General features: G+C 36.9%; 1 protein-coding gene across 4 annotated transcripts in view; it reads left to right on the forward strand.

The window, feature by feature from the left end:
• FSTL5 (follistatin like 5) overlaps positions 1–13,044 on the forward strand; it is a 693,844-nt gene that overhangs the window by 239,791 nt on the left and 441,009 nt on the right. For all 4 annotated transcript variants that reach the window (XM_055144641.1, XM_004606146.2, XM_055144642.1 and 1 more), the window contains exon 4: positions 7,639–7,887. In XM_055144641.1, the coding sequence (XP_055000616.1) occupies positions 7,639–7,887 (249 nt within the window). The remainder of the gene's footprint in view (positions 1–7,638; positions 7,888–13,044) is intronic.

The following is a 13,044-nucleotide window of genomic DNA, read 5'->3' on the forward strand; positions in this document are numbered from 1 at the left end:
TTGTCTATGATCAAGCTCTTAACTTATAGTTAAGAACTAGGCACTTTGACCAGGCCCATCTTGATGCCAGGGTAGCACATAACTCACCGCTTGCCCTGGATCCTTCCCGTCCCTCGTCGGGACCCTGCTTTTGGGGTGCTAGGAACTGAGGGCAACTGAGGCTTAAGTGGAGAAAGCAGATGCCCGGGAGGGAATAATATTCAAGGCCAATTTAATACCAAGTTACAAAAACATGATATTGTCTTCTCGTGTCCATACAAAAAGGACATTGCTTTAAAGTAAATTATTCAAAAGGCACAAGAAGAGGAGAAAGGCAATATTAACTTATATAATATAAATTCAGTATCCTAGGAAGATCTGACCTTACAAATTAGCAGAGTCAGATTAAGGGAAAGCCGTGGATTAACTGTTTTGGGGAAGAGAGCATAGAGAAGTGAATATAGCTAAACAAAGGGATGGGAGAGATTCGGGAAAACCTTGACGGGTGTGACTGGGGTAAGCCTAAACTCCGGGAAAACCGGGACAAGCTACTTGTGGCAAGCAGCGAGAGGACAAAGTAATGTCATCCTACAGGTGATAAAGTGAAAATAGAGTATGAGTGTTTGTTTACATAGCACTGTAGCACTGTCATCGCGATTTGCTCAAGCGGGCACCAGTAATGTCTCCATTGTGAGACTTGTTGTTGCTACTTTTGTCATATCAGCTATGCCACAGGTAGCTTGCCAGGCTCTGCCATGCTGGTAGGATACTCTCAGTAGCTTGCTGGGCTCTCCAAGAGGGATGGAGGAATAGAACCCGAGTTGGCCGTGTGCAAGGCAAACACCCTACCCGAAGTTTAAATATTGGTTATCAAAGAAAGCACACTGAATGAGCTCACCAAGCATTTTTATTATTATTATTATTATTAATTATAAGAAGAATAAAAAATTACAAACCCCTGAATGAATGGTTTGAGGCTTTTCCAGTTCCTGGAGCAAGCAGATATTGGGCTACACTAGCACATGACAGGGGCAAATGGAGACGTTACTGGTGCCTGCTCAAGCAAATCGAAGATCAATGGGATGACAAGAGATACAAGTTATTATTAATTATGTTTATTTCCTTTATTAGAGCTCCTTACTCTCTATACTATCTCTCCAGTCCTGCCACATTTTTTTTTTTTTTTTAGTTTTTGGGTCACACTCGACAATGCACAGGGGTTATTCCTGGCTCTTCACTCAGGAATTACTCCTGGCGGTGCTCAGGGGACCATATGGGATGCTGGGATTAGAACCCGGGTCGGCCGCGTGCAAGGCAAACGCCCTAACCGCTGTGCTATCGCTCCAGCCCCAAGTCCTGCCACTTTTAAATGAAAGCATTTAAACTTGAATGAGAGGAAAGTTAATATGATTTATTTTTTTTTACTTTCCCATTTCCTGTGATCAGATAATACATATATAAGAAAACCAAAAGGTATTTGCTGCTTTTGTTCTCTGACCAAACTTCTGTTGTTCTCTTCACAAATCATAGGTGAGATAATGTATACACTTAAAACTTAAGAAGTATTTGATTGTTTGAGGTACAATTGTGAACGGGATTGCTTTTACCATGTCACTTTCTTCTCTCTCATCATTTGCGTATAGGAAAGCCATAGACTTTTGGATGTTGATTTTATAGCCTCCAACTTTGCTATACAAATTTATTGTTTCTAAGAGTTTCTTGGTAGAGGTGTTAGGGTTCTCTAAGTATAGTATCATATCATCTGCAAATAGTGAGAGTTTGAGTCAGAGAGAAAGAGACAGACATAGAATGATTGCACGCATATGTGGAATATAAGGTAGCAGAGAGGTACGAGCTAGCAATGATGCAACTTGTGGCAGAAATTTCTCTGGACTTTGTTACTAAAATACAGAAATCCAAAACCTCGCAGCCGCTATTGGGGCCACACGACCTCATATCTCTTCATTCTCAGCAATGGAAAACAAATTATCAAATGCTTCTTTTCAGCAGGTCTGACTTTTGCAGGGGGGAGGGGGGGATCCGAACAAGAATAACGAGCTTTTTGTTGAAATATTGAATGTAATCAAAGTAAAGAGAAAGTAAAGTGAAATTTATCAGCTACACAGTTGGGATGGGGGGGTAGGTGGAAGGTTTACTGTGATTCTTGGTGATGGAATATGTGCACTGGTGAAGGGATGGGTGTTCGAGCATTGTGTAACTTAAACTTAAGCTTGAAAGCTTTGTAACTTTCCACATGGGGATTCAATTAAAAAAAAATAATAAAATAGAAGTATACACTTTTTGAGACCATTATCAACTCTAAGAACTTGGCATTCTAAATTATTTTGTGTTTGACTAAAGTATTCAAGGTAGAATTTCAAAGTCTGTTTTATCCTTATGTCTACTATTGATTTAAATTCAGCGTTAGTTATAGTTTTGTAGTTTCTGTCCCTATAATAGATTTTTTTAGCTCATGTTGATTTTTTATTTTCTTTTTTATTCAGTCACCATGAGAACAGTTACAAAGCTTTCAGGTTTAAGTCTCAGTCATACAATGATGAAACACCCATTCCTTCACCAGTGCACATGCTCCACCACTAAGAATCCCAGTATAACTCCCATCCCAACCCCTACCCTGCCTGTGTGGCAGATGATTTTTACTTTACTCTCTCTTTACTTTGATCACATTTAATATTTCAGTGCAAAACTCACTATTATTATTTGATATTTTCCCCCAACAATCAGCCCTGCCGAAAAGGCATCATTCGATAAATTGTTTTCCATTGCTGAGAATGAAGAGCATATGAGGTTGTGCAGCCAAGACAGTGGCCATGCGGTTTTGCATTTCTGGTATTTAGTAATTTAGTCCAGAGGAATTTCTGCCAGAAGTTGCATTACTGCATGCTCGTACCTCTGTCTAGTGCTGCATTCTAAAACATGGTGGTTGTCACACAGCCACTAATAGGAAAGGCAGAGAGAGAAAAACCTTCCCCTCTTTCCCCCCATGCCCTGCCCCCAGGTGGCATGGGGAATAGCTTAGTTCACAGTCTAGAGGCATTTCTGCAAGAAGCCGCTGGGTGCCGAAAGTAGTTAGTAGGCCTCCTGGATCATGGTCACTCAGGAACAGAGGAGCCATTCGTGTGTGGCCACTGGGGGTCTCGTCTCATGTTGCATTTTTAAAACATGATACACTGTGATGTTTGACCTCATATTATTGTTCTTTCTTTTGCACTCGAAGTATACCCCTAAATCATTGCCTCTTTATATGTACACAATCAAATCTTATCTTATGCCCCATGTAAGTCTTTTGCAAAATTATTAATTATTGCCTTGCCCCTTACACATAAACATACATTTTATTAAATTGTACTTTAGCACAGATTCATTCTATATTAAATTCTTATTTGATATACTGTAAGTTATATAAATCACTCAGTGGAACTTGCCTCACAATTGATAAAAAGTGTCAGGATAGTCTTTAGAATTGTGTAGAATTATTTTGATTTTTGACAGCATGTCTTTGATCTTTTAAAATTAAATTGATATTGTGCTATAGCGTTATACTTTGAACATGGATCATTGAAAATCAGCACATGTATTTATTGCACAAGTTGACCATTAAAAGCTTTATATTCTATCCATCCCTTAATCTTTTAATGTTTCAGCTTTATTTTAAATCTGAAGAATTTTTGTAATGCGCTGAAGACATAGGACTTATAAAACGATGTACTTGTTAAATATGTAGTACATTTTGGAAACAAATGTTATTTTATCAAGTTAGAGGTAGCAGGATAAAGGTTCTTGATTAAAATTCAATTAGTGTGTTATCTGAATGTACTTAAAAGAAATCTTTGACATGTTGATCAGATTAAATTGATTTAATCTCAGCTGAAACTTAAGTTCAGCATTAGTCATGGATAATTACTGTCAGAAAGGATATGTTCTAGCTATTCATTTACATAATATGAGCTTTCTTTTGGATTGCATATGAATTAATTAAATTTTCCTTAATTGCAGGAACTACATGCAACACATCGCTTCTAGCTAGTATAAAATAGTTCATTAACTTCTAGAAAATAGCTGATATCCTACTACAAACCTCTGAACTGGAGTGCAAAATTTAGGAGAAAATATTTAAGAGACTATGGGAAGGAGAGCCACCAAGATATGGCAGCATTGATTTCATTTTTAGCAAATCATTTTTCTTCAAAATGGAAATCATAACTAATAGTTAGTGGACTCAACTTGTGACTAAATGTAAACTGATCAGACTCAGTGAACTTTAAACTTATTCTTCTATTTAAAAAAATAAACTCCTTCCATGCACCTTCAACTAGTAGCTCAGGAATTTGATCAATAATGAGACATTAAAGTTATATATATATTACAAATTCACACAAAACACAACTATGTGAATCAAGTTCCTGTGTGATAATAGCAACTTCATTAAGGGACCTCAGAAAAGAGAATTAAAATAAGTACTATTATAAGGAATCATTTCCAATTGATGTTAGTTATTTTAGATTTATGATTTATGTAATTTTATCTTTTAAACATATATTTCACTGATAATAAATAATGTAAAGGAAAAAGATGTATTCAGTATTAATTTTATTCAGCTAGTAAGTGGAGATTTTTATCATTCTTAACTAATTTCTTCCAAATTTTAGGAATTGCTTTATTAATTAATTATAATTTTAAATGTTTTTATGCTTTATCAAATAGAGTTTCAAAGATTGCAGACATCTGAAATTGTTTTTAGAGCATTAGATTTAATGATCTAAATGCTTTGCAAATTTTTTTTTTTTTGCTTTGTGAATTTTACAAAAATATCACTGTCATTGTCATCCCATTGCTTATCAATTTACTCTAGCGGGCACAGTAACCTCTCTATTCCTCCTTCCCAGCCCTGAGATTTTAGCAGCCTCTCCTTACTCGTCTTTCCCAATGATTGGAGGCTCTTTCAGGGTTAGGGGAATGAGACTTATTGCTACTGTTTTTGGCACATTGATTATGCCATGGGTAGCTTGCCAGGCTCTGCCCATGCAGGCAGGATTCACTTGGTAGCTTGTCGGGCTTTCAGAGAGATGTGTGTGTGTGTGTGTGTGTGTGTGTGTGTGTGTGTGTGTGTGTGATTTGTTTCCTACTGTCTGAACGCCATCAAATACGGTGTGGTAATTATGGAAAATGGGTAGGAAGTGTCTTGTAATGTGTCTGGGGGGTGGCGGTGAGATGGGCACACACAGTGGTGCTCAAGGCGTACTCCTGGCTCTGCATACACTGGTCACTCCTAGTGGGTTTCGGAAACCATATAGGATTCAGGGGATTGAATCCGGGTGGGCAGCTTGCAAAGCACCCTACCCTATTGCTCTAATCCCTAAACGTATTCTTTAAATGAATTTTACACACATATTTTCTTTTTGGGCTGGAGCGATAGCACAGCAGTTGGGAGTTCACCTTTCACTCGGCCGAACTGAAGGAGAGCCCGGCAAGCTACTGAGAGTATGGAGCGCACATGGCAGAGCCTGGCAAGCTACCCATGCATATTGGATATGCCAAAAACAGTAACAACAAGTCTCTCAATGAGAGATGTTACTGGTGCCTGCTCAAACAAATCGATGAGCAACGGGATGACAGTGATTTTCTTATGCAATTTGTCTTACAAGTATTGCAATAGTAATAATTGTAATTTTCAGTCACAGAGAACTTTTTATTGCTAAACTGGTAATCTCATCATGGTACATTATCTCTACTTTGCAGATGAGGCATCTGTGTCACAGATGTGTTAGGCACCCAAGCAACATTGTAAGGTTTGGAGTTAATGAAGCTGCAATTTGACTTCGGATCAGAATTCATGTTCTTCATATGATGCCATGAGCTGTAGAGATTTTTTTTTTAACCTATATCCTGGGGGGTGGGGGAATCCATCATTAGCTAAGAACTTAACTATAGTTTAAGTTTATAACCTCTAAAAGCTTTTATAGAGCCTGCTATTCTGGGGCGTGCGGGTGGGCAACCAGGATCACATTGACAGGCTTGTTCCCACCCCCAGGCTGTTGCTCAGTAGCCAAGTGGTGCATTCTGGGTAGCACTGGGGATGATGGTGCAGCTACAGCCTCGCCAGAAAAGGCAGTCTCGCAGGGATGGAACTCTCTAGGTCGTTGCCTGGCTTTGCAGGACCTCAGGGAATGAAGCCGGAAGCAGCTGCTTTCCCTTCACGGGTGTGCTTTGCACCACAAACACAGGAGCTAGGCATACTGGCTAAGCTCTAGAAGGTTCGGGGAGCCAAGCTCAGTGTGCCAGTCCCCAGACAACTGAACAAAAAAGAAATTATGGCCCCATGGGGAACAGTTGGAAGACAACAGAGGGGGCAGAAATCATCCACGGCCCATTCGTCAGGAAAAAAAAATAGAGAAAGGCTTTATTGAAATTAGTTTTGTACAAAGTAAAAATAAAATAGTTATGGAAAATAATTCTATATGCATATATTATCATATATGTGTACATATATACACAGATAATTGTATCCTGCTGTTTCATATTTTGTATTATGCATGTTTGGTTAGTAACAGTCAAGTCAAACAAAAATGTAGTAGACAAAAGCCAGGTTTTCCTCTCTGCTTAGGAATTACAATGCCTATAACTGTAGTATGTCAGTCATTTCTTCATAAAATAGGGAGCCAAGATTGAGGTTGCTTAGTCTCACTGTAGTATTGGTGGATACAACAGTGGTAGGGCATTTGACTTGCATGGGTTGACCCTGGTTCGATTCCTCCGCCCTTCTCGGAGAGCAAGGCAAGCTACCGAGAGTAGCTTGCCCACATAGCAGAGCCTGACAAGTTACCCATGGTGTATTCAATATGCCCAAAACAGTAACATGTCTCACAAGGGAGACGTTACTGGTGCCCGTTTGAGCAAATCGATGGGATGACAGTGACAGTGACAGACAACAGTCTTATACTTCTGATGCTGATGGAGATTGGTTAGGCTGAATAACAAGAAAGTTGAAATCTCTGTGATATATTCATTTAGTCATGAAATGCATAATTAATTGCCAAATGGCAAAGGTCAAACAGGAAGGTGTCAGCTGTTAGGGAATCACCAAGCAGTATTACAGGTTTTGGTTCTTATCCCCTATATCCTGCCTTATGTGCACACAATTTTTGCCTAGAATTATATTAATATAAAATTTGATATTTTTGAAACATTTACTATGTGTTTGGTATACCTTTTCTATGAATTGTCACATTGAATACTTTGTACAATTTATGAAATAGTTCTGTATCACACACATATTGTAGATGGCACACTTGATACAAAGAAACTAGTTATGTCCATAAAATGGTAGAACAGTGATTTGAATTGAGTTTTTTTAGCACTTGAGAATCACTAAAGACTACAATACTCATTGGAGAGAGACAAGAAGGTTCAAGTTGAAGGGAAGTGAGTTGAGGTCTTTTGTAAAAGTTGATCTGAAACTTTATTTCCCTCATGCACTTAGTCAAGCATGAGTCTTGACTGTAAAATACACTATATATGTATATATAGTTATATATATAGCTATATATATAGTTTTATATATACCATTTAAACATGGGTATGCAAATATGTATCATTTGAGCATATTTTTGAATAGAGGTTTCTATTCTTTATTTTCAGGATTTCGGCTGCAGGATGGCCCTTTAGGATCTTGTGAAAATAAATACTGTGGTTTGGGAAGGCACTGTGTTATCAGCAGAGAGACTGGGGAAGCAGAATGTGTTTGCATGGACCTATGCAAAAGGCACTACAAACCGGTGTGTGGATCTGATGGAGAATTCTATGAAAACCATTGTGAAGTGCACAGAGCCGCCTGCCTGAAGAAACAAAAGATTATCATTGTTCACAATGATGACTGCTTCTTTAAAGGTAAATGAATGGTGACACGAAAAAGACACCCTCCTTTATTGTCTTTTCTTTCCTAACTAGGATGTTTGTGTTTAAACTCTAGCATGATTGTGTATCAGCAAGAATCTGAAAAGATAATGGAAAAAATAGAAGTTGGCTTGGTTATTTATACCAATATTCAGCAAGTATATAGAATTTACTTTGATATAATGCTGCTACTCAGTTTTGAGGGTAAAGCTAGCCAAAATATGACTCAAAATTTAATATAGCTTATAGCACTGCACCATATGGCTTCCTAATCATGGCTGTTATCTGAGGGAAGGGCTGGCCAATTCAGTCAACAGGCAAAATCTACACAGTGAAAAGTACCTGGAGTGGAACTGAGGGAATAGAGAAAGCCAAGTCCTGCTGTGATAACATCTCACTTCTTTCTGATTAAAAATGATGGTTTCAATTTGCAACATATAATTCAGATTATATGGAACCTATAATGCCTGCTAAAATAGCTATGAGAAGCTAATGATATTTTCAGCTAGTAAATCTAAAGATAATAATTTAAAGTTAAGGGTACTTTGATTTATTATTATAGTATTTGAAATTGCTGGTAATTGTGGAAAAGCACTGCTCAATTAGGAGCTTAACAAATGATTTTAATGAATACAAAATAAAATGTAGAAAATTAGTTAGCTATAAATTTACTTTTGCTTGTATGTCTTTAATGTATAAAATATTCTATGAAAAAAACTGTATAGTAAAATTTTAAAGTTAAATAGCAGGACTTCTGTCATTTGGGTAGGTTAGTGATAAACCTGATATTTTTTTCTTCCATGACTTCCCTGTTCCTATTACTTGAAATATTTCAGAAGTATAAAGATACAAAAATTTTTAGCATATTTGTATTTAAACTTTAGCTTTAAATTACGGCTTGTGACATCGTGTACTTTATCCACTGCTTAAGGTTATGCAAATATTTTACAAACCACCTATTTCCAAACTTGACATAATAAGGCAATGTCTCCAAGGTGATAAAAAGATGACACACACAACTTTTGAAATTATATCATATGTAATGATCTGTGGACATTGTGGCTACTAGAAGTCCTTTTTCAGAGATGCAGTAAAACATAAAATATCATTTACTCACAATACATGAGCAAAGTACATCTTTGAATACATGTATGGGTAGCATTATAATTGATATATCTTTTACACAAAGACTAGAAGCTGCTTTGTTTCTATTTATCTCTCCTTTTCTATAAAATTGATTTTACAAATATTTTTTTAGCATTTCATTTTAAACTTGTAAAGGATAATTTTTGTAAACCTATGTAAATAGCATGCTGTTAAGTTGACTTATAATCATATTGGAAAGATGAGGCTTGTCTAGTGAATACTCAGAAATGGAAGAAAAAATTAATGCCATGTCAGAAAAAGTGTGATATATTTTGCATCCTGTGGTAGATATGGGCACTTATATATATATTTTTTGTATATATATACATGTACATATATACAAAACAATATATAAAGTAAGAGATAGTACCTGTCTTCCTTATGAATACCTTAAAAACCAATGTCTTTAAAAATATTTTGAAGACATATACTAATTATTGTATCTATAATTGTTTAAATATTTCCTAATTTATAGTATTAAACTTCATTTATCTTATCAGCATTGATTAACAAGCATTAGCAGATTTTCTGAGGTTCAGAATTTGTGAATCTTCCTTTTTCCTAGTTATTTTCAAGTGTTTTCTAACTGAGATATAAAGTGTGCAGTGATATATTTTGCTAGGAAGTAAATAATTAGATCAAAATAATAAGTTCCTTGTCTTATTCATTGCTCAAGCTTTAGATGTGAAGCTTTCCCATGACTTGGCATTGTTGTGAGGGTTTAATTAATTCTTGTGATAGTGAATTGCATTTTCTGTGTAAAATAGTAATTTATACTGTTTCTAATAATCTACCAAAGGAAAAAAATCCAAAAATATATATATTCTGTAGTCAACAAATAATAATATGCTGCATATAAAATCGTATTTGTCATATCTAGGTGATTGCTTTTTTTAAAGCAATTTTTTAAATTTAAAACAGCTACACTCATTTGTTTAAAAATTGATATTCACTAAAAATACAAAGCACATCATTAATATTTGTATCTTCTGATTATGGTGATGAATATTAAAATCTATATTGTGTTTAATTAAATAGAAGGTTTGGGGGAGAGATGGGATCCACATCCTGCTGTACTCAGAGATGATTTCTTGCTCAGTGTCAGGGATCGTTCCCTTGTAGGCTTTGGGGAATCATAGGTGGTACTGGGCATTGAATCCAGGTCGGCTGCTGCCAGGCAAGTGCTACACTATCTCTCTGGCCCTAAATAGAATCCACTGGGTGTAAGCCAAAAAAGGAATCTGAGTAAAATGACGGATATTATAAAAGCTGATATCCTATTTATGATTTTGTTCTTCAAAGTGCTTATTTTTGTATGTATAGGTAAAGCGTTTATGGGATATTTTTGTCTTTTAAGTTATTATTATTATTTTGGTTTGGGTACTTACATGACAGTGCTGAGGGCTATTTTCTTACTGTGCACAGAGATCACTCTGGGAGGTGCTCAGGGGACCATCTGGGATGCCTTGGGTCAAACTAGTGTCAGTTCGTGCATGGCATGCACCTTAACCACTGTACTATCCATTTTGCCTTTTTCTTTTTTATTACATTATTACAATTAAATGTGACCCATGTCTTACATAATAAAAATGTTTAACAAGAAGTTATTGCAAAATAACAGTAAATGTTTAAATTATTTTAAAATATAATAGGGTTTGCTTTTATCATTAAGTAATTAAAATTTAAATCAAGCTATTAGTTGCGTGTATTAAATTAATCAAATTTATAATTGGCATTAATAAACTAAAGTATGTTTGCACAGTCACATGTATCTATACAATGTTTTTTAAAACATTATAGGTGAAATTAAAAGTATTATTTATGGCTACGTTGTTACAGAAATTTATATTTGAAAATATACTTCTAGCTCAACTTTCATTTTTCTTATTACTGTGTTTCTATAGTGTGCTTAACATTAAATGGTACTCATTTCATATGTAGGCACACATTTATTTCTTCTCTTATGATAATATATGACTTTTTGGTGCTAGAGCGATAGCACAGCGGGTAGGGCATTTGCCTTGCACACAGCCAACCCTGGTCCGATTCCTCTGCCCTCTCGGAGAGCCCGGCAAGCTACTGAGAGTATCACTATTAATATCTTCTGTCATTAATAGTGCTTTAATGTAATACATAATGTGTCAGTAAATCTATGAAACTAAAATCATACATTCCCTCATCTGATAATTAATTTCAGGGTTTGTTTTAATACACTCCTCTTACAATATAAAATTTTGTATTATGTATTTATAAAGAAACCTCCTCAGAGCTAGAGATGGTTTGTGATTAAATTTTGTCAACACATTTTTATGTTGACCAGTTCAAAAGACTTCACCAGTGACTACAATGTGCAGATTAGCCCAACATCTCAAATTGAGCTGAAGGTCACAATATGTGGAGATAATATTTAATCATAAATTATATCTAGTTTTCATATATCCCATATAATGCACTTATTTTTTAGATTTATTTAAAATTATAACATATAATTTAAACTATATTATATGTATATGCAATTTATAAAGAAGACATACTCCTACATTTGGTTAGCATTAAATTTTGTGGTATTGGTGGTTTCTAAGTAAAATACATTACACTGTTTCTATCAAAAATAATTGTTTTGTAAATTCATAATATGTTTTTAAAGACTACACTGTAAAACGTGATAGTGTAGTAAGTTTAAACAACAGATAGTGTTTCAAGTATTTCACCTCAATATTTCAGAAATTTTTGGTTGCCAAACAGAACATTTTTTTTAAATGTAGGAGAACTGCCATTGATTAAGCTGATTGAATTGGGCAAGAACTCCGCCTTATGGTTTTTCTTTTTTTAATTGAATCACCATGAGACACAGTTACAAAGTTTTCATGTTCAGGATTCAGTCATACAATGATTGAACACCCATCCCTCCACCAGTGTACACTTTCTACTACCATTACCCCGCCCCACCGCCCCTCATCCTAGTCCTCACCCTGCCTCCATGGCAATTTCCCGACTACTCTCTCTCTACTTTTGGACGTTATGTTCTGTTCAAATTTTCCCATCATAATTCAAGCCTGCCTGCCAGGGGCAGGTGCTAGATCATTTATTGTCCCTTGCTCATCTTAAATATCATGGGTGTCATGGCCATGTGCTTCTGGAATCCTAGATTGTAGATGGTTGGGTTCCAGAGACATTTCTGTAGGGCACTAATCCATTTTGGGATTTAGTTGGGTGTCTATGGACCAGGGCTGTTGGTGCACGGAGATGGCACCTGGGGGCACATTGTTGGTGTGACAGCCAGGATGATGAGCTGGCAGGGAGCCAGGGAAGGACAGCCTGGTGCCTCTGCCACCATGATGCATGGGGATTTAGTCCCGGAACCTGCGTACCTGGGCCTTGCTTGTGGAAGCTCTTGGTCATCGGGTTTCCATCTGGAGTAGGTGGGGAGACTGCACCTGCTCCATCTGGGGTGCCCCAGTGAAGTTGGCTTAGTATGGGGCCCAGAGGGATCTCCGGCTTTGTGGTGTCTTTTGGGACTTGCTGCTGTGTCTCTGGCTTTGATCTATTTCAAGATTTATTTATGGGTCTCTGAAGCAAGGCCAGTAATAGAGTTACTAGAGTGGCGCTGGAGTTAGTTCGGGGGGCGGGGGGTGGGGGTGACTGCCAGTGCTTTCCATGTGCTTTAGAAAGTGGGGGGAGGTAGCCCACCCTAACTCCGTGAAAGCCTGGAGACTTCAGACACAAAATCCACATGCCCGAATTTTCAGCAGAATATATCGGTGAGGTCTGTCCAGTGATGGTGGAGTCAGGCCGGGAATATGGTGGTGATTTTGGATTGTGGAAGCAAACAGCTGCTGAGGACTCTGCTTAGGCAGGCATAGGCCAACCTGCCCTCTTCTGATTTACCCCAGTCTGTTAAACCATGCTCAGGTCCGAGATTAACTATGGCTTTTGATCTCTATGGAGATTTGTTTATGGGTCACTGAAATAAGGCCAATAAATGAGCTTGTATAGTTGAGCTGG

Source organism: Sorex araneus, chromosome 7 (genome assembly GCF_027595985.1).
Source record: "Sorex araneus isolate mSorAra2 chromosome 7, mSorAra2.pri, whole genome shotgun sequence".
Taxonomy (NCBI): domain Eukaryota; kingdom Metazoa; phylum Chordata; class Mammalia; order Eulipotyphla; family Soricidae; genus Sorex; species Sorex araneus.